Source organism: Arvicanthis niloticus, chromosome X (genome assembly GCF_011762505.2).
Source record: "Arvicanthis niloticus isolate mArvNil1 chromosome X, mArvNil1.pat.X, whole genome shotgun sequence".
Taxonomy (NCBI): domain Eukaryota; kingdom Metazoa; phylum Chordata; class Mammalia; order Rodentia; family Muridae; genus Arvicanthis; species Arvicanthis niloticus.
Window position 1 is genome coordinate 99,428,795 of NC_047679.1, and position 21,765 is coordinate 99,450,559.

Genomic DNA, 21,765 nt, shown 5'->3' on the forward strand with positions numbered 1-21,765 from the left:
GGCTTACTAGTGATGTGTTTGTGTGTCAAGTTGACAAGGGATCAGTTGTACTGGCTGGTTTTGTGTGTCAACTTGTCACAAGCTGGAGTTATCACAGAGAACGGAGCCTCGCTTGAGGAAATGCCTCCAGTAGATCCAACTGTAAGGCATTTTCTCAATTAGTGATCGAGTGGGGAGGGCCTATTGTGGGTGGTGCCATCCCTGGGCTGGTAGTCCTGGGTTCTATATGAAAGCAAGCTGAGCAAGCCAGGGGAAGCAAGCCAGTAAGTAACATCCCTTCATGGCCTCTGCATCAGCTCCTGCTTCCTGACCTGCTTGATTTCCAGTCCTGACTTCCTTTGGTGATGAACAGCAACATGGAAGTGTAAGCTAAATGAATCCTTTCCTCCCCAACTTGCTTCTTGTTCATGATGTTTGTGCAGGAATAGATAATGTTGGGGTCCACACTAGCCCCACGTTGGGGCGGCCAAAAAAACGTCGCAGCCCAGGCAAAATGTTGAGGCCCGGGCCAACCCACGTTTGGGCGGCCACTGTATCCCAGCCCAAGCTGCCGCTCCGGTCTTCGGATGGGGGTTCAGCAAGATCGAGGGTGAGGGCAGACTCTACCTAATGTCTGATGTGTCTGATTCATCTCTCTCGTCTGGTTCTGATCTGTTCTGCCTTTTATATGTCTTACTTCTAAGCCACGCCTCTAAGTTACACCTTTAATCATGCCCTTAGGTCTTGTCTCTAACTCTGATCTCTATACTTCTAAGTCATACTCTTAAGTCACACACCTTTAATCTCACACACCTTTAATCTCACACACCTTTAATCTCATGCACCTTTAATCTCAAGGTATCTAAACCAAGATTATCGGAGTGTTCTCAGCTGTTGTAGGCTATTGTAATTCAAGTCTCATGTCAGGGTATATGGCTCAAGATGGCTGCAAAGCTGATAGCCACCTTCTGCTAAAAGTTGGCCCCCAACAAATAGAAACCCCGACTAAGGCGGATTCATTGTGTGTTTTGAGCTTTAGTAAAATTTCTTTTATGAATGTGAGTGCCCTTGCATTTGGAGCAGAAATGCTAAGAATTGAGACATTCTCTTGGTGGATTTTTTTTTCCTTGATGAGTATGAAGTGTCCTTTCCCATCTTGCTTAATAACTTTTGGTTGAACGTCTATTTTATTGGATATTAGAGTAGCAACTCCTGCTTGTTTCTTGGGACCATTTGCTTGGAAGATTTTTTCCAACCTTTTACTCTGAGGTAGTGTCTGTCTTTGTTACTGAGATGTTTTTCTCATATGCAGCAAAATGTTGGATCCTGTTTGCATATCCAGTCTGTTAGCTTTTGTCTTTTTATTGGGGAATTGAGTCTGTTGATATTGAGAGATATTAAAGACAGATGACTTTTAATCCCTGTTATGTTTGTTGTTGTATGTATGTGTATGTGTTGTATGTATGTATGTGTATGTGATTCTCTTCTTTTGGTTTAATCGTAAAATGGATGATTTCTTAGGGTTCTGTTTTGTTTTTTCTTTGGTGTAGGTACCCTCCTTGTGTTGGAGTTTTCCCTCTATTATCTTTTGTAGGGCTGAATTTGTGGAAAGATATTGTGTAAATTTGGTTTTGTTTATGGAATATCTTGGTTTCTCCATCTATGGTAATTGAGAGTTTTGCAGGGTATAGTGGCCTGGGCTGACATTTGAGTTCTCTTAGTGTCTGCATGACCTCAGTCCAGGCTCTTGTAGTTTTTAGGGTCTCTGTTGAGAACTCTGGTGTAATTCTGATAGGTCTGCCTTTATATGTTACTTGGCCTTTTCCCCTTACAGCTTTTAATATGCTTTCTTTGTTCTGTGCATTTAGTGTTTTGATTATTATGTGACAAAAGGATTTTCTTTTCTGGTCCAATCTTTTTGGTGTCCTATAGGCTTCTTGTACATTTATGGCAATCTCTTTCTTTAGGTTGGGGAAGTTTTCATCTATGATTTTGTTGAAAATGTTTCCTGGTCCTTTGAGCTGGGAATCTTTGCTCTCTTCTATTCCTGTTATTCTTGGGTTTGGACTTTTCATTGTGTGCTAGATTTCCTGAACTGTTTAGGATTTTTATGTTTTAGGTTTTCTTTGACTATTGTGTCAGTATCTTCTAAGGTATCATCTAGACTTGAGATTCTGTTTTCTACTTTTTAAATTTTTTATTAGATATTTTATTTACATTTCAGATGACATCCTCTTTCCCCATTTCCCCTCCCTAGAAAAACCCCTATCCCATCCCCCCTTCTCCTTTTTGCTTTGATACAATTTTTTAATGTTAATCAAAGGCTTTATAAGTTTGGTAATGCTCAATAACAAGATGCCCATACAATCAGAAGTGTAAACCAATACACAACCTAGATATATCAACTATCTTTGACTGGCGGAGACACTTGAACATCCACCTGCATGTCCCCCCCCCGCCCCCGTCACGTAGTTCCTCCTCTACTTACTCCTCCCACCTTAGCAGCTCTGACATATCACCCTTCCTGTTAAAATAAAACTTTTATCTTAAAATACAATTAGAGCATAACTATACCAATTTGGGTCAGTAAGGTACAAGATAAACCTAATACCCAGTCCATCATTTTGTTGACTAACCAGAACCTCTGTCATCCCTCCTAACTAAAAGACTTAGTTCTGAACCTGGCTTTTTTTCTTGGCTTTAGAATAAATGTCAGCTAAAAAAACCATCCTCTCAAATCTTTTCTCTCAAAGTAAATAGCCAGGATTGGCTATGAGACTTTAAGTCTTCAACCCTGTCAGAAATCCAGAATGACTGAGTTAACTGAAATTATGGGAAGCACAAAGCATAGCTTTGAAACCTTAGCCAATTTATAGAGACCGATGAACACCTGTACAGTCCCTATACTACAAAACATTGGAGTATCTGATCTTTAGCCTTCTGGCCCAGGATCATCTGACAGACCTAATGATGCAGAATTATTAAGGGCTGATTACTCTAACTTGGCAGATATAATCATAGACTATTCCACAAGTGTGTCCTTTTCTGGACAGTGATTTGTATGTAGATGAAAAGAGGCAATTGTTGCCTAGTGGCTGTCTCACCACAACTGGAGTAACACCAAAGATGCTCAATTTCTTCTTAGAATCCACTGTCTTCTATTTCTTGTATTCTGTTGTTCATGCTTGCCTCTGTAGCTCCTGACTTGTTTCCTGGGCTTTCCATTTCCAGGTTTGCCTCCATTTGTATTTTCTTTATTGTTTCTACTTCCATTTTAAGGTTTTGGAACACTTTGTTTAATTCCTTCACCTGTTTGATTGTGTTTTCCTATATTTCTTTGTGTGTGTGTGTGTGTGTGTGTGTGTGTGTGTGTGTGTGTGTGTGTGTGTGTTTTGAGACAGAGTTTCTCTGTGTAGCCCTGGCTGTCCTGGAACTCACTCTGTAGATCTGGCTGGCCTCGAACTCAGAAATCTGCCTGCCTCTGCCTCCCAAGTGCTGGGATTAAAGGCGTGCACCACCACTGCCTGGCCCTATGTTTCTTTAAGAGATTGATTTGCTTCCTATTTAAGGGCTTCTACTTGTTTGCCTGTGTTTTCCTGTATTTCTTTCAGTGAGTTATTTTTATCCTCCTTAAAGGACTCTATTATCTTCATGAGATAGGATTTTAGGTCAGCTTCCTGATTTTCAGGTGTGATGGGAGAATTGGGTTCTGATGTTGCCAAGCAGTATTGGTTTCTATTGCTTATGGTCTTCCTTTATGCTTGCCTCTTGCCATCTGGTTATGTTTGGTGTTAACTGGCCTGAGTGTCTCTGTCAGGAGCCTGCCTCCTGTGTCCCTGGGTTGCTGCAGGTTTCCTGGGAGGCCTTCAGACTGTGGTGTCTTCAGTGGGTCATTCACATGGATGATCTGTTGCCCTTGCTACTGCACATCTCCTGGAGGCCTTCAGACTGTAGGATCAGTTGCCCTGGGTGCTGCAGCTCTCCCGGGACACCCTCAGACTGTGAAGTCTTCAGAGATGTAGATAAGCTGATGATCTGACCCAGCTAAAGGCACAAGCCAGAAAAGCCAAAAAATGACTTATAAGGCTTGAAGTTAATAGGGATTGGTAATACCTAACTTTGTAAATAATCAAATCCCATATTCTGAAATATATTTAGAGTCAGGATAAAAACTGATGCCATTAAGTATATGTTAAAACTTTATTTAGTCTCTTGATTTATGTTTGCAAGATACAATTTAGAGCAGATAACTAAGAACAGACAAAGATTATCTAACACAGATGCTAGGTAGGTGCTAGCCCTCTGGACTGAGGAAAAAATGTTCCACGTCTATTAACCCAAACCTATAGCTTTTACTGAGTCTCAATGACACTACTCTACTCCTGTTGTCTTTTTTCTTTTTTTATTGGATACTATATTTACATTTCAGATTTTATCCCCTTACCCCAGTCCCCCCACCACCCAGGAACCCCTTATCCCATCCCCCTCCTCCTGCTTCTATGAGGGTGTTTACCCACCTACCCCCCACTCCCTCCTCCCCACCCTCGAATACCCCCCCCACTCAGTATTCAGCCTTCATGTGACCAAAGATGATCTCTCCCATCTATGCCCAACAGGGCTATCCTCCCCTACATACACAGCTGGAGTCATGGGTCCCTCCCTATGTGCTCCCAGGCTGGTGGTTTAGACCCTGGGGGGCTCTGGTTGGTTGGTATTGTTGCTCTCCTCATGGGGCCACCAACCCCTTCAGCTCCTTCAGTCTTCTCTCTAACTTCTCCATTGAGAACCCTTGATCAGATCAATGGTTAGCTGTGAGCATCTGCCTCTGGGTATGTCAGACTCTGACAGCCATATCAGGCTGCTGTCAGCATGCACTTCCTGCCATCCATATCAGGGTCTACCTTTGGTGACTGCACATGGGATGGATACCCAGGTGGAATGGTCCCCAGATGGCCCCTTCTTCAGTTTCTGTCCCACACTTTGTCTCCATATTTGCTCCCTTGGGTATTTTGTTACTCTTTCTAAGTAGGACCAAGGCATCCACATTTGGTCTTCCTTCTTCATGAGCTTCCTGTGGTCTGCTAGTTGAATTTTGGCTATTTCAAGCTTTTGGGCTAATATCCGCTTAAGAGTAAGTAAATACCATGTGTGTTCTCTTGTGATTTGGTTACCTCACTCAGGATGATATTTTCTAGTTCCATCCATTTACCTAAGACTTTCTCAAATTCATTATTTTTAAAAGCTGAGTAATACTCCATTGTGTAAATGTACTACATTTTTTGTATCCATTCCTCTGTTGAAGGACATCTGGGTTCTTTCCAGTTTCTGGCTATTATAAATAAGGCTGCTATGAACATAGTGAAGCATATGTCCTTGTTATGTGTTAGAGCATCTTATGGGTATATGCCCAGGAGTTGTATAGCCGGGTCCTCAGGTAGTGCTATGTCCAATTTTCTGAGGAGCCGCCAAACTGATTTCCAGAGTGGTTGTACCAGCTTGCAATCCCACCAACAATGGAGGAATGTTCCTCTTTCTCCACATCCTCACCAGCATCTACTATCTCTTGAGTTTTTGATCTTAGCCATTCTGACTGGTGTGAGGTGGTATCTCAGTGTTGTTTTGATTTGCATTTCCCTGATGACTAAGGATGTTGGGCATTTCTTAAGGTGCTTCTCGGCTATTCGAGTTTCCTCAGTTGAGAAATCTTTGTTTAGCTCTGTACCCCATTTTTTAATGGGGTTATTTTGTTGTTTGGCGTCTAATTTCTTGAGTTCTTTGTATATATTCGATATTAGCCCCCTATCAGATGTAGGATTGATAATGATCTTTTCCCAATCTGTTGGTTGCCGTTTTGTCTTGTTGATAGTGTCCTTTGCCTTACAGAAGCTGTGCAATTTGATGAGGTCCCATTTGTCAATTCTTGATCTTAGAGCATAAGCCATTGGTGTTCTGTTCAGGAACTTTTACCCTGTGCCTAGGTATTTGAGGGTCTTCCCCAACTTCTCTTCTATTAGTTTCAGTGTATCTGGCTTTATGTGAAGTTCCTTTATCCACTTGGACTTGAGCTTTGTGCAAGGGGATGAGAATGGATTAATTTGCATTCTTCTACATGCTGACCTCCAGTTGAGCCAGCATTATTTGTTGAAAATGCTGACCTTTTTCCACTGGATGGTTTTAGCTCCTTTGTCAAAGATCAAGTGACCATAGGTGTGTGGGTTCATTTCTGGGTCTTCAATTCTATTCCACGGATCTTCCTGCCTCTGTCTGTACCAATACCATGCAGTGTTTTTTATCACTACTGTTCTGTAGTACAGTTTGAGGTCAGGGATAATGATTCCCTCAGAAGTTCTTTTATTGTTGAGAATAGTTCTTGCTATCCTGGGTTTTTTGTTATTCCAAATGAATGTGCACATTGCTCTTCCTATTTCTATGAAGAATTGATTTGGAATTTTGATGGGGATTGTGTTGAATCTGTAGATTGCTTTTGGCAAGATGGCCATTTTTACTAAGTTAATCCTGCCAATCCAGGAGCATGGGAGATCTTTCCATCTTCTGAGATCTTCTTAGATTTCTTTCTTCAGAGACTTGAAGTTCTTGTCATACAGATATTTCACTTGCTTGGTTAGATTCACTCCAAGATATTTTATATTATTTGTGGCTATTGTGAAGGGTGTCATTTCCCTAATTTCTTTCTCAGCCTGTTTATCCTTTGAGTAGAGGAAGGCTACTGATTTGTTTGAGTTGATTTTATATCCAGCCACTTTGCTGAAGTTGTTTATCAGGTTTAGGAGTTCTCTGGTGGAAGTTTTAGGGTCACTTAAGTATACTATCATATCATCTACAAATAGTGAAATTTTGACTTTTTCCTTTCCTATGTGTATCCCTTTGACTTCCTTTTGTTGTCTAATTGCTCTGGCTAGGACTTCCAGTACTATATTGAATAGGTAGGGTGTGAGTGGGCAGCCTTGTCTAGTCCCTGATCTTAGTAGGATTGCTTCAAGTTTCTCTCCATTTAGTTTCATGTTGTCTTAAAGATATCTGTTAACTGCTTTTTCTAAAATATGGATTTCAATCCAATGATAAATACTTTTGTAAACTAAAGTTCACATAAGCTTCAGGGAATCAAAAAATTGTAAGATTTAGATCCACTTATCACAGTCTAAATGCACTTCAAGTAAGTATGCCTACCTGTTCTTAAAAATAGGACTTTTTTCTTGGTCTTGGGGTTTACCTTCCCCAGTTACTAGACAAATTTTAACTTCTGTCCCTCGTTTATATTGTCTCAGTAGATTTTCATCTGAAGATTGCAAACTGCTGAATTCTCAAAGCTGATGATTAACCAGTCCAATCAATATAATGGTTCACTGTCTTTCAACTGGATCACCTAATTGGATGATTCTGATAAATGCCCCCATTGCCTTTGACTAGCATTTCAGCCTTCCTGGGCCCCCTTTGAAAAGGTCCTAATGCCAACAGAAAGCAGTTACAGAAAAAAATACGATGTCCATCACCCCATTTTATAGGCTGCAATGCTAATTCAAAAAAGCCCCTATTTCTGGCAATAACTTCTGATTCTTAGGATTTTGACCCCTTGGCCAATGAGTCAGACCTTGGAAAAAAGAACTGATGAATCAGATTGATTTGATTCAGTTAGTTATAAATCAGAATAAGGAATGAGAGGGCAATGAGAGGTCCAAACCAGGGGCTAAGCCAGGCAGACTCCATGATAGGCTCCAAAGTGGTAGTTTAAGGACTAGGCATAAGTTTCTGTTTTGATACATCAGGATAGAGGTCACCCACTCCTCCCTGGAATTCCCGTAACAGTCTTTAAATGTAGGTCTACAACCTCACTCAGCATCTCCATTTTGGTGGATGGAGATCCCTGCATGCTGGCAATTTCTGCAGAGTAAACACTCTTCGCCTTTGCATACTATCTGAGTCTGAGGTATCATTCTTTGGCAAATCATGGAACCTTCCAAACACAAAAAGAGAAACAAAAAAATCTAAATTGTAAAAGAATATAGTGGTAATGCAAACCAATGCTGTATTTAGATCTCTTCTAAGTCCCACTTAATATCTGGGGCGGGAGGAGGAGTGGGGACTTTTGCACCTAAGAAAAGGACCCAAGAATGAGTGGGAATCTAATGCAGAAAAGGGGGTTAATAAGGAAAGAAAGTGACTTTGGTGGATACATTGACCACAGGAAGAAGAGAAATGTGAAAATACCAAAGAGTTCTCAGAAATGCAAAAAACCTCAATTATGCCACACTAAACTCGATCTCTTTGCCCGAGTGCTTTTGTCTGGGCTTGTAGCAGGAGATAAGCAGAAGAAACTGAAAGGGAAGAGGCACAGCGAAGCTGCTAAGGGGGCCATAAACAGAAGCAGCAGAACTAGTTTTAGACTCACTGATGGTTGAAGTCATTAGCACTCTGAAACCCAACCAAGATCACAAGCCAGAGCAGTGCCACCATCCCCTGCCTGGGAATGTACATATTAGCAGAGCTTGCTGGAGTTCTTCCAACTGGGAACTTTGGAACAAAGCACTGGCTATGTAGAAGTCACTAAACCAGGACACACACTCACCACCTGCTGCTGTGGCGGCTCAAGCACCTTGGAGAATCACACAAAGTTAAGATAAGCATTTCGAATGCTTTGGTAAGTCTTACCCAGGTTTCTGAGCCCTCCAGCCAGGGGGAAGGTATAGGTGCATGGGTGTAAATAGGCTGCCATTGCAACCAATCCACCCAGCTTTTCATTCTCCCATTTAGCTTACCAGGTCTAAACTGAATTAGAGACCATGTTTTGTTCAGCCTCTGATGCTTATAATACCTGAAGGACAAGAGGCTGGACCATACATGAAGTGAACACTTCACACAGTGGTTGTATCAGTCCTACTTATGTTGCAGGAATTTTCTGTGAGTGTATATTATTTATTTTGTAACATTGGATGCTTGTCTCTCATACCATGTGGATGCCTACTGTGGATACTTACTGGACTCATACTGTGTCACATGCATGTTCATATAATATGCACAGTCGTGTGCATATATATGCTGTATAACAATAGGGTACATAAAGTCACATACTTTCCTGTATCTGAATGAAAAGGAAAATTTTAGTAAGAATAGCAAAAAAGGACAAAATAGCAAAATTACTACACAAATTTGGAGGATCCTTTGTAACCAACAGTGTGTTTATTTTGGTTTTATATTATTCCACAAAAGAAAATATAATAGTTCAAATTCACAAAATCAAACAAACAAAAAGAGTCTTTCAAATAAAGAATAATTATATATTAAAATTATTTGATATATATATATATATATCCTATATGATAATAACTATATGAAATAACATCCAAAGCTACATAGGGAGATTCTATCTCAAAGTAATTACTCCTAAGAAGTCATATGACTATTTGTGTGTCAGGTACTATACTAGGTACCTTACATGTACTATTTACTTTAAAATTAAAATGTCACAGCCATGAGTGACAGGTTGAAATTAATGTATTTTTTTATTATTTTTAAAGACAGGGTCTTACTATAGCTCTAGCTGGCACAGTGTTCAATGTGTAGGCCAGGCTGGTCTCAAACCCATAGATATCTGCCTGCTTCTGCCTTCCAACTGCTGATATTAAAGATATGAACCACCACACCCAGCCATAGATATTAAAGATGGTTACAAAAGGGAGAAAGTATTCAAAATATTTCCCACACAGATTCAGAGGATCCAATTAACTCACAGTGTGTTTATTTTTGTTCTGTTTGATTTGATAAAAGGAAAATATACAGTAGACCTGTCCTGGACCGCTCTGCCCCAGACTTGGGGGCCAAAATGTCCCGGCCCGAGCTGCTGCTCCAGTCTGCTGGCCAGGGTCTAGCAAGAGAGTGGGGATGAAGGGGAAGAGACTTGAAGAATGGAGACAAGACAGAGGTTCTGATCAAGTCTCCAGTCTCTTTTATTGTCTCTCCCATTGAAGGGAAGTCCAGGGTATTTATACACTTTTGCCAAGTGCCTTGCAGGTGTGGATACCACGTGCACCTTGCAGCTGTGGGCACTAAACAGCAAAACAAGATATGTGGGATAAACAAGATATTTATCAGAGTGTGCTCAGCTGTTGTAGGCTGTTGAAAAACAAGTCTCTTGTCAGGGTATATGGCTCGAGATGGCTGCAAAGCTGATAGCCGCTTTCTGCTACGAGTCGGCTCCCAACAAGACCTACTTACATTTGAATTTCAAATAAAGCACAAATACTGTTTTAGTATAAATATGTCTCATAGTTACTCCTGAGTGTGGCAAGATGGCTCAGTAGGTAAAGGTTGAAAAGCCTCACAACCTGAATTCAAAATTTAGAACCCAGACTGGCCTCTAACTCATAATCTTCTTGAGTCAGCCCACCAAGGGCTGGTATTACAGGCATGCACCACCATGGTCATCAAATTAGAGATACTCATGAATAGTGTAAATTTTGTTTGGTTGCTTCCTTGGTGTGTGTGTGTGTGTGTGTGTGTGTGTGTGTTTATATGATTGTGTGTTTGTGTGTGTTGCAGTCTATTAAACGTGGCCTTTATATGCTAAGCAAGTGCTTTTACCACTGAGTTACATAACTAGCCACAATGGCTCCTTTCTAATGAAGAAGTGACAGCCACTCTTGTTTTTTCTGTTTCCTTCAACATTTCTAAGAGTTGTTCCTTGGATTAGGCTTTTCAGTTGCTGTCTGAGAAAGTGGCATTTGTCCAACCTCTGATATCATTTACAACTTGCCAGGTTTTTCTCTTGTTGACATAAAACCACAAGACACTAAGTTAGGCCATGGGAAAATAATCAAGTGAGACTAAATTAAAAGATTTTGTCTAAGCACAGGCAAAACAAGGTCAATACACCACCCGGGAACCAATGAATGTCCCCTATTGTGCAACATAGGTGATTGCTATTTTCCTAATTACAGTGTTATTCTCACTTAAGTGTGTACCCACTATAAATAAGAGGCCCGCCTTCAAATTGCCCAGCTCTTCAAGTTGCCCAACTCCTCTAATGTTTTTTTTTTTCTTGGTACTGAAGATTAAACCCAAGGCAAGTGCTCTTTTGCTGAGTTACCTCCCAAGCTATTTTCTAATTTTTTTTTTTTTTTTTTTTTGAGAAGAGGCCTCACTTGAGTTGTCAAGGCTGACCTTGAATTGGCTTTATAGCTCAGGGAGGCCTCACAGCTTTGACCTTGTTCCCTCAGCCTCCCAAGGAGCTGGGCTCACAGGCACACATCAGAAGGCCAGCTCAAACAGATTCTTTCTAATATCCTGTTACTGTGATGGTCCACGGTTTCCTGGAGTATATGTTTTCTTTCCCTGAAAGAAAAACAAAACACACAAAAAACACAACCTATTGATTCTGCATATGGTCTTTGTTTGAAGCTCATGGTGGCAAAACAGCTGAGAGCTCACGTCTTGATCTGAAAGCAGGAGGCAGAGAAAGAAAACTGGGAATTGCATTGGTTCTTTAGAAATCTCAGTTAGTCCCTAGTGATACACCTCCTCCAACAAGGCCATACCTCTTACTACTCCCCCAATACTTCCACCAATTGGGAACCCAAGTATTCCAACATATGAACCCATGGGGACCATTCACATTCAAACCCAAACAGATGCTATAGTATATGTTTAAATTATATATTTATATGTTTATTGTATGTTCTTCCCATTAGCATGTAAGTTTCATGAAGACTGAAATTGTGCTTTAATGGTAACTATATCCTCAATACCTAGAACTTTGATTGGCCTAGAGTATATTTATTTTATTTAATGCATATTAAGCAACTTAATAGCTTTATATTGTGTTCCATTTTACAAATGTCATTCTGTCACACAGTCAAAATTAATTTCATTGTTTGGTCTCATCCTCCAGTTGGATAAGCTCACTATAAAATATCCATTCTCTCTCTCTCCCTCTCCCTCCCCCTTTTTGTGTGTGTTTGTGTGCACAGTATATATACACATATACTGTATATACGCGTATGAAGGTGTGCATGCAAGTCTGTTGAGGCCAGACATTGAAGAGCATGTCTTCCATTATTGCTCTATATCTTATTTTTTAAGACAGCTAGACTAGCTGGCCAGAGAGCTTCAGGGTTACAAACTTTCCAAACTGGCTTTGATCTGGGTACTTGTGGTAGTTTGAATAAGGATGACGCCCCGCAGGCTCAAGTATTTGAATGTTTGCTTCCTAGTTGGTAAAACTGTTTGGGAAAGATTAGGAGGTATTGGTCTTATTCAACAAAGTATGCCACACTGAAGATGGGTTTTGAGAGTTTAAAAGACTTGATGCCATTTTAAAATTTGTTCTGTCTCTTGCTTTTGGTTCAAGATGTGGGCTCTCAGCTGGTTGTTCAGCCACCATACATGCTCCCTCAATTTAGCTATCATGGACTCTTACCTTCTGGAGCTGTAAGCCCAAATTTACAGTTGCCTAGGTCATGGTGTTTATTACAACAATGGAAAAGTAACAAGTAAACTGGAGTTTCTACAAAATGGTGTGGCCACTGTGAAAGTCAGTGTGGAGGTGCCTCAGAAATTAGAACTAGATCTAACATATGACCTGACACCACTCCTGGATATATATATATATATATATATATATATATATATATATATATATATATATATTATAATTATAAAGTTACATAGTCACTCATGTTTACATCTGCTATGTTCACAATAGCTAGGATGTGGAAACAAGCCTAGATGTCTGTCAATTCATGGATGGGCAATGAAAATGTATTAAACTACACACAGTGGGATTTTACTCAGCTAAATAACCTATTCGCTAAACAGGGCAATGAAAATGTATTAAACTACACACAGTGGGATTTTACTCAGCTAAATAACCTATTCGCTAAACAATCACCAACAGTCATATGTAAGACTCTAAATGCTTCTGAGGATGAAATGTTATGGAAATAATAGTGATAACACAAATATTATTGCCTTTCAAGATAGGGCTCATTTGACACTCTTAGGTTTGTTATTCTTTCTTTTGTTCATGTGTATGTTCCTACCGAGCCCACTGAAAAGAGAGAAACTTGCCTTACATGCTTTTCTATCCCACAGGGCCTGGTGTATATTTGCTGCAGATCAAATGTGATCTCTATGTTAATAGAAATGGAGTTAACAAGGTACTGCATGCCCCATTTAACATTCGATTAGCAAGAGTTATGAGAATACAGGTTTCTTCTTTTTTTGGAAAAAAAATTTTGAGATGTGAAAATCTTTATTGGATATTTTATTTACATTTCAGATGCCATCCCCTTTCCCCATTTCTTCTCCCTAGAAAACCCCTATCCCATCCCCCCTTCTTCTTTTTGCTTTTATACAATTTTTTTTTTCCCACAAGACACGGGATTCGAACGTGCGCACCAAGAGACGCGCGCCCTCTGCGGGCGGGCGCCTTAAGGGCCGAGCCACCAGCAGTTTGCTACAATTTTTTAATGTTAATCAAAGGCTTTATAAGTTTGGTAATGCTCAATAACAAGATGCCCATACAATTAGAAGTGTAACTCAATACCTAACCTAGATGTATCAACTGGAGACACAGGAACATCCACCTCCATGTTCCCCACCTCTCTCTAGTCACCTAGCTCCTCCTCTCCTCCTCTTCCTCTCCTTACTCCTCTCTTCCTCTCCTTACTCCTCCCACCTTAGCTCCTCCTACATATCACCCTTCCTGTTAAAATAAAACTTTTCTTTCAAAATATAATTAGAGCATAATTATACCAATTTGTACCCGTGAGGTACAAGATAGACCTAATACCCAATCCATCATTTTGTTGACTAACCAGAACCTCTGTCATCCCTCCTAACTAAAACACTTTGTTCTGAACCTGGCTTTTTTTTTCTTGGCTTTAGAATGAATGTCAGCTGAAAACCATCCTCTCAAACCTTTTCTCTCAAAGTAAATAGCTGGGATTGGCTATGAGACTTTAAGTCTTCAACCCCATCAGAAATCCAGAATGACTTGAGTTAACACAGGTTTCTTCTTAAAAGTAAACAGTGTAATTTGGTTATCTTATTATCCTACAATTTGAATTGTTATGAGTTAAATTTTAATATGCAGATTATATTCGAGGTAGCTTATCATCCAAGCAACAGGCTAACGCTGCAGATTTCAAACACAGAAAAGAGATGAAATTTACACAACCTCTGAACATTTTTAAGCCCTGAGGGCTTCCACAGAGTTTGAACAAACAAGACTAGCTTCCCTTCCACTCCAAACAAGCTCATCAGGTCTTTCTCTTTTCCACCCTGCTGAGCTCTGAAAATCACAGAACACTTAAAACAGAAGTTCGCAGTTACGGAAAGAGCCAAAGGCCAGCCTCGGGCCCTTCCGGACAACCCCGGGCTGCTCTCGGAAGAGGAAGGTGAGGACGCCACGCCTCCTACGCTGCGCCCCCTGTCGGCGGAGCGAGCGTCGGGAGCGGCATCCGTGGAAGCCACTTTGACGTCAGCGGAAACTGGAGCAATATTTAAAGAGGTAGCTGGAGCGTTGTGGAGTCCGGCTTCCTGGGGGAGGACTCTGGCCCTTCATCGGCAGGAAGAAAGCGGCCGCCGAGGAGCAGGTGAGGAGTGGGCTGGGCACCGGGCCGGGAAGACGGAGCCCGCCTGCGCCTTCCATGCCCTGGCCGTGCCTACCGTTCGCGGTCGCCTCACTTGAACCAGGAAGCAGCGGAGCCCGAGGCCCGGCTACTCGGCTCTTTCTTTGTGTGGGTCCGGGAACGCTACAAGAAGAACCGGTAAGGCGCGGCATGCGTGGTCCCCTTCACTGTCCAGTGCCAGAGGCACCTGGTACCCTTGGATAGGCCTTAGGGCGTGGGGGACACGCCAAGTAGCCACTTGGCTTTCTCCCTCTCCATTCTGCCGCTTTGGGGGGCGGGGAGGGGGGCTCTTTTTCCACCTCTCTACTAGTTTGATTGAGCTTTACTATGGGGCCCATCCTCCTCTTTAGACCCTTCTTTGAACACAACAATGCTTACTGCTTCACATGGCCCGCCACCCCCAACAGAGCACCCTAGGAACTAGGCCTACTTTCTCCAACACCCCTCAGTCCTCCTTCCCTCCTTCGCTCTGCTATTTGCATCTCCATCTCTGTTTGCAAGAGGCTAGCTTTTTAATGTGACTTGGCGTTCAAAAATCTCAGTTGCATCTAAGTTCAAACGGAGAAGAGGGAGATGGTGGAAGAGAGATGTTCCGCAGCTGCAGGCACCCTGGGTTGGTTTCACTCTCTGGTCCATGGCTTTTATCTCTTCCCTACTGTCACCAGCCCTCTAAACCAGCGGACAGCCAGAGGTTGGTTGCACAATGCTGTGAGATGACTTTTCTTTCCATAAATCAGATTACAAATCTCTGGGGAGGAAAGGTTTGAGACCCACTTGCGTTGATCCTGGGCTAGCTCTGACCAGCTGGTTACCTAAACAAAATGAAACCAGGTCCTAGTGTCACCTAGACACCTACATTTGCGTCATTCCCACGTTGAAAAAAACATATTGGATAAAAACCATGTGGCCATATACAGAAACCTCTCCATTTCAAAGTGGTTTCTGTTGAAACCTTCATATTTTGGATTGTTGGCAGATTGTGTAAAGGCCCCACTTTGTGACGAATGCCTTTGTGATTGCCTGTCTTTGGTGCTGTTAAAGTGGAATAGCTAGCACGGTTTTAATTCTTGACTTTTACACTTTTGCCCATAGTTTGTTAAGCTATGATGTTTTAAGTACGGGGATATTCTGACCTCCCTTATGTTTATGTGTGAGTGTGTATGTGTGTATCATAAAGTACCAGGTGACAGTGACATTCTTCAGTAAGTTGTTAATAAAATAATTCTTTGTCATATGTACTTAGCAGGTAATGGTTAATGCATAATATTCATATATAATGTGTTTTGTGCTTATAAATATTATAATATGCATACAGGCCCATTGTGCACTCTGAATGCACTGTTAACTGGATAGCCTCTGTGAAGTGCAAAAAGAAAGTGTTTGGAGTGTAACACAGCAGAAACACGTGCTATCTTCTCTGTAGTAATACTGCCTCTGTTCCAACAAGTTACTGTTCTTTGTTTTACTAACTCGTTTGAAGAGAAATAGGTTCTTACTCTAGTGAACATCTTTTTTTTACCAACAAAATATGTTTGCCGTTTTTATGTAAATAAGCACTGAGGTGGAACACTTTCCCTTTCTATTTTCTTGTTTCTTCAGGAGAGTATGTGCTGACTTCACTTGGTGCTCTGTTTAACACTGCACCTCTGGAAAATTTGTGGGGCAGAATAGAAGGGTAAGAGGTAGGTAAAAATAATGTGAAATTATGAGGCAGTAATTGTCAGTATCTGTAATTGTCCTTGCCTGTGAGGGTGAACTTTTGAATATGATCTAACTAATAAAATTATAGCTGAAATTGAAGAGAGTATAAATTTCAGACTTAATATTAAACACACTAAACTGTTGTGGCATTTAAACCATCCATTTGCAGAAGTAATTTATATGTTTGATGATTTGTCTTAAAAACTCTGATATCTTGAGGGGAAAATAAAATAAAATTGGGACTAGGAAAGTGAATTCTAATTTTTTAAAGGTGATTAATGGAAATGTATTTTCCTGAATTTCAAAGGAAGATAACCAGGGAGATTATTGTTCAGATCTGCATGGCAATTTAAAGCTTTTTTTGACTTTTCTCAGAGTAAGTCCTAAGATTTGACACATGGTCAAAAGCAGCATATTTAGAAGTCAAGATTTAGACCAAATTTTGACTAAAATTTAAATAAACTGTCTAACACATCTATACCTCACATTCTGAATACTCAAGTACTTTTGGGGTTTTTTCCTCCCTAATCCTCCCCGCTTTCCCTCTTTGCTTTCCCTTATAGGCATGGAGAGTAGAAAACTGATCTCTGCTACAGACATTCAATACTCTGCCAGTCTGCTGAGCTCCTTGAATGAACAGCGTGGCCATGGACTCTTTTGTGATGTTACTGTTATTGTGGAAGATCGAAAATTCCGGGCCCATAAGAACATTCTTTCAGCCTCGAGTACATACTTCCATCAGCTCTTCTCAGTTGCTGGGCAAGTTGTTGAACTGAGCTTTATAAGGGCTGAGATTTTTGCAGAAATTCTGAACTATATCTACAGTTCCAAGATTGTCCGTGTTAGAGCAGATTTACTTGACGAGTTAATTAAATCGGGGCAGTTACTAGGAGTGAAATTTATAGCAGAGCTTGGTGTTCCGCTGTCACAGGTTAAAAGCATATCAGGTACAGCACAGGATGGTACTGCTGAGACCTTACCTTCTAGTTCTAGTGACAAAAGCCTTGACATAGAAAAATCAAAAGATGAAGTCCAAGATAATGGGGCTACAGTAATGCCCATTATAACTGAGTCTTTTTCACTATCTGCTGAAGATTATGAAACAAAAAAGATCATTGTTACTGATTCGGATGATGACGATGATGATGATGTCATTTTCTGCTCTGAAATTTTGCCTGCAAAGGAAGATTTGCCAAGTAACAACACAGCGACACAGGTCCAGCCTAACCCAGCCTCTGTTGCTATTTCAGAAGTGACACCTTGTGCTAGCAGTAACTCTCCCCCTTTAACAAACATCACACCTACTCAACTTCCCACTCCTGTGAATCAGGCAACTCTAAGCCAAACACAAGGAAGTGAAGAATTGCTAGTGTCTTCAGCTTCAACACATCTGACTCCTAACATTATTTTGTTAAATCAGGCTCCACTTACTGCACCACCAAGTGTCAGTTCTTCACTCCCAAATCATATGTCCTCTTCAGTCAATTTACTTGTACAGAATCAGCAGACGCCAAACAGTGCTGTTTTAACAGGAAACAAGGCTGAGGAAGAGGAAGAAATTATAGATGATGATGATGACATCATTAGCTCCAGTCCAGACTCAGCAGTCAGTAATACATCTTTGGTCCCACAGGCTGATACTTCCAAAAGTACCACTGTTGATGGATCATTGACACAGAAGATGCAGATTCCTATACTTCCTCAAGAGCCACCTTCCAATTCTTTAAAAATTTCAGATGTAATTACTAGAAACACTAATGATGCAGGTTTAAGGTCAAAACATGTAATGGAGGGTCAGAAGATCATTACGTTAGATACAGCTACTGAAATTGAAGGCTTATCAACTGGTTGCAAGGTTTATGCAAATATCGGTGAAGATACTTATGATATAGTGATCCCTGTCAAAGATGACCCTGATGGAGGGGAGGCCAAACTTGAGAATGAGCTACCAAAAACATCTGACAGTGAGCCATCAAACAAGCGTATGAAAGTAAAACATGATGATCACTATGAGTTAATAGTAGATGGGAGGATCTATTATATTTGCATTGTGTGCAAAAGGTCATATGTATGTCTTACAAGCTTGCGAAGACATTTTAACATTCATTCTTGGGAGAAGAAGTATCAATGCCGTTACTGTGATAAGGTATTTCCTCTTGCAGAATATCGCACAAAGCATGAAATTCATCACACAGGGGAGCGAAGGTATCAGTGTTTAGCATGTGGCAAATCTTTCATCAACTATCAGTTTATGTCTTCACACATAAAGTCAGTTCATAGTCAAGATCCTTCTGGGGACTCAAAGCTTTATCGCTTACATCCATGCAAGTCTTTACAGATCAGACAGTATGCATATCTTTCAGATAAGTCAAGTGCTACGCCTGTCATGAAGGATGATGCTGTTGGGTATAAGGTTGACGCTGGAAAAGAGCCTCCAGTAGGGACCACATCTACTCCTCCTCAGAACAAGTCAACGTTCTGGGAAGATATTTTTATTCAGCAAGAAAATGATTCCATTTTTAAACAGAATGTAACCGACGGCAGTACTGAGTTTGAATTTATAATACCAGAATCTTACTGAACTCTTGGATATCAGGGAGTTTGGGTTGAAAAAAGGGGCAGGGATTTCAGAAGACCTATAAAACAAGTCAACGTGAAAACATGTTAATTTGATCTACCATGTCCTCTGAAAGCCTAGTTGCATTGTTAATTTTTAGAAACAGTTTTTCTGAAAAGTTTGAGTAGAGAGTGAACACCCCTGAAGTATCTGTATAGTTTAGTTTTCAGCTCATTTAAAAAGGTAAATTTTTAAAGGTGCAGGGACATAGTTTTCTGAATAGATTTTGAAGAAATGTAACTATTCTTTGAGAATTACTGGAGTTACTAACATACTCTAGTACAGCTTATAATGTTCCTCTTCCAGGTTAACACTCTACAGCTGACTTTCCAGTTTTCTTAATATTAAGACTAAGTGTGTTGTGTTTTATATGACATAAGAAGTGATGTCCAAAAGTTGTGCTAGTAAATATCAAAGTAAGTCCTCACTTAGTGGTTTATTCTGTCAGTCTAAATGGAGATCAGCCTTCTGCTTCTCTCCCACCACAAAATAACCATACAAACAAATCTCTCCTAAGAAGACTGAGTTTTAGCTAACTAGAATTAATCATTGCTTATATTGCCATACTCTGATTTTGATGGCAAGGCCACTGTGTACCTTTAAAATATGGTCCCGGGGGTAGGGCAAGCTAGCAGACATGCATGTAGTGCAGACAGGAGGTTCTTCTGTGCTTATCTTTGCTCTTCTGCCTTCATGTGACTGCAGCAGTTGAGTTGAATGAAGACCTCCTTTTGTTAATTATGTTTTAAAATATTCCCACAAAATGCTGTGAATTTATTATCTGAAAGCCACCAAATACATCTTTATGTGTAATGCTAGTCAATGTTGAGATTCCATAGATGAGACATGTGGTTTTGGGGTGGGAAGCTGCTGGCACAGCTTTTAAATGCTCATGTTAGACTCTCCAGTGGGAAGTTTTCACTTTAAGTAGTTTAAATGGCAATCTAGAACTGTCATTTCAACAAGGTCTTTTGAGTTTTTTAAAATAAAGTTTTAAAATAAGTTCCAATCCATGTGCAAACTGCTGCTGTATTATAGCAGAAACCATAACTGGAATACTACAGGCATATCGCTTCCTGTTTGACAATAATACCAACTTTCCTCCTTTTAAGATGGCACATATTTAAACACTTAGAAGAATTTAAAATTTACCCAAGAGCTAGTAATAAAAGAAAGCAGGTTGGAACAAATATATAGTTTAGCATTTATAACAGATTTAATACAATTCTGTAAAAATTTAATGTTTTGCAATGGAAGAAATAATAGATACTGAAAATGGTTGTTGGATAGTTGTTAGTCATTCGTGACCTTGCTTATATATTTCTTAGTTCAGCGTAGGTATTTTCATTCTCTGTATTTTTGTCTATTTCTTGACATTGAACTTAAAGCTTTAATCATACTTTTTCATATATAGCTCATTCTTCTGGGTAAACTAGGTGTGAAGATAAAATTCTAAGTGTATCTTAAGTTGGTAGCTGAGGGTATCAAAACAATCAGTATTTGCAGAAATACAAAGGAAAAGGATAGTCCCCGCTTACCAAGAAGTAGAGTGCTGTACATTTGCATTTTCTTTTTAATAAGCTTAGGCCTTCAAACCATCATAAGCTAACTCTTAAGAAAACTTAATACTCACGACTCTGATGTCTGATCACAATATTCATTTCCTTTCTCTGTAGCTATTGATGGCATTACCTTTTGAGTATAGGGTCTGCTCAAAAAGGTTCTCAGTTGAAATGTGAGCTTCTTGAACGCAGTCTCAGCAGTTAGACATTACTTCTACCAGTGTCAGTGGCAATGATGTTGCGGTGTCAGGTGCTAAGTAAAATCAGTTTGTCATAATAAAACTTGCTAGCTCCTACAAGCCTGTTACAACAAACTGGAAATTCTATAATGGAAAAACTGTCTGTTCTGAATAACACTGGTAAAGTGACTCACCACTGCTGCTGTGTTCTGTCAGTCTCTAATAAGGACTTCTATACTTTGTGCCTACTGAAAAGCAGTTTCTAGAGTATGCAGGGAAGAGAAGAACTAGAAAGTTAAATTGTAATTTGGCCAGGAAGACTCTTACATGTGTTTGGGGATTTTTAAAAATAACTTTATATATCTAAAGTTCAGAGTTTTTTGTGGAATACTCCTCTGGACAGTAACTCTTTACTCTTAGCCATTATTAGATTGGAATTTTGTAGCAAAGTGCTATTTAAAATCTATTGTGAATATTTTTTTTAATTTTTACTTAGCTTTCTGACTACTGATTTTTCTATTTTTCTTTCAAGTTGGCTTCAATTTTACTCAATTGCTAAATTTTCTGTAGTTATTTTTGGTATAATCTATTTGAAATAGTAAATTTGTTCAAAGAGAAAGCCAACATTTTTAAAACGTTATAGCATTTTTGCAAGATGGAATGGAGACATTTTGTTATCATTTTGGTGGTCACTATCCTTCACACAGAGTCACTGAAGAATTTGTTCGATTGGACTAAAAAGATAAAAACAAATGAACCCTGCTGTAGGCATTTAAAATGTTATAGTGTGTGTATTTTGAGGAATTAAATGTAAATTCAATAGCACTGGCTTCTTTACCTCTGTTAGTCATATGAAACCTTGTTCGTTTCCCCAGTTACTGTAATTTTCATATTTGTACAATCTCCCTTATTATGACATAAGTTCTGCTTTTCATTAACCATTACCTGATACTAGTTCATAGAGTTTATGACAAAATAAAACGTATTCATTCTAATTTTTGAGTGATTTTTTTTTTTTAACAAGATTCTGGTGAGTGAATTATATAGGCTTGCAATCCTATTGTTTTATAGTTTTTTCCATA

General features: G+C 39.9%; 1 protein-coding gene across 3 annotated transcripts; it reads left to right on the forward strand.

Annotated features, from left to right (window-relative positions):
• Positions 1–14,448: 14,448 nt before the first annotated feature.
• Zbtb33 (zinc finger and BTB domain containing 33) lies at positions 14,449–21,678 on the forward strand. 3 transcript variants are annotated; one of them, XM_076918575.1, is made up of 3 exons: positions 14,449–14,588; positions 16,224–16,306; positions 16,889–21,678. In XM_076918575.1, the coding sequence occupies exon 3, from the start codon at positions 16,891–16,893 to the stop codon at positions 18,904–18,906; it is 2,016 nt and encodes a 671-aa protein (XP_076774690.1). In that variant the 5' UTR covers positions 14,449–14,588; positions 16,224–16,306; positions 16,889–16,890; the 3' UTR covers positions 18,907–21,678. The 3 variants fall into 3 exon arrangements, with proteins under 3 accessions (XP_076774690.1, XP_034340922.1, XP_034340923.1); XM_034485031.1 differs by having other exon boundaries at positions 14,465–14,762; XM_034485032.1 differs by lacking the exon at positions 16,224–16,306 and having other exon boundaries at positions 14,491–14,762.
• The last annotated feature ends 87 nt before the right edge of the window (positions 21,679–21,765 follow it).

What these genes read in the sequence shown, in the direction of transcription:
- Zbtb33 (XM_076918575.1), top strand. Translation starts at nt 16,891, where the DNA reads ATGGAGAGTAGAAAACTGATCTCTGCTACAGACATTCAATACTCTGCC.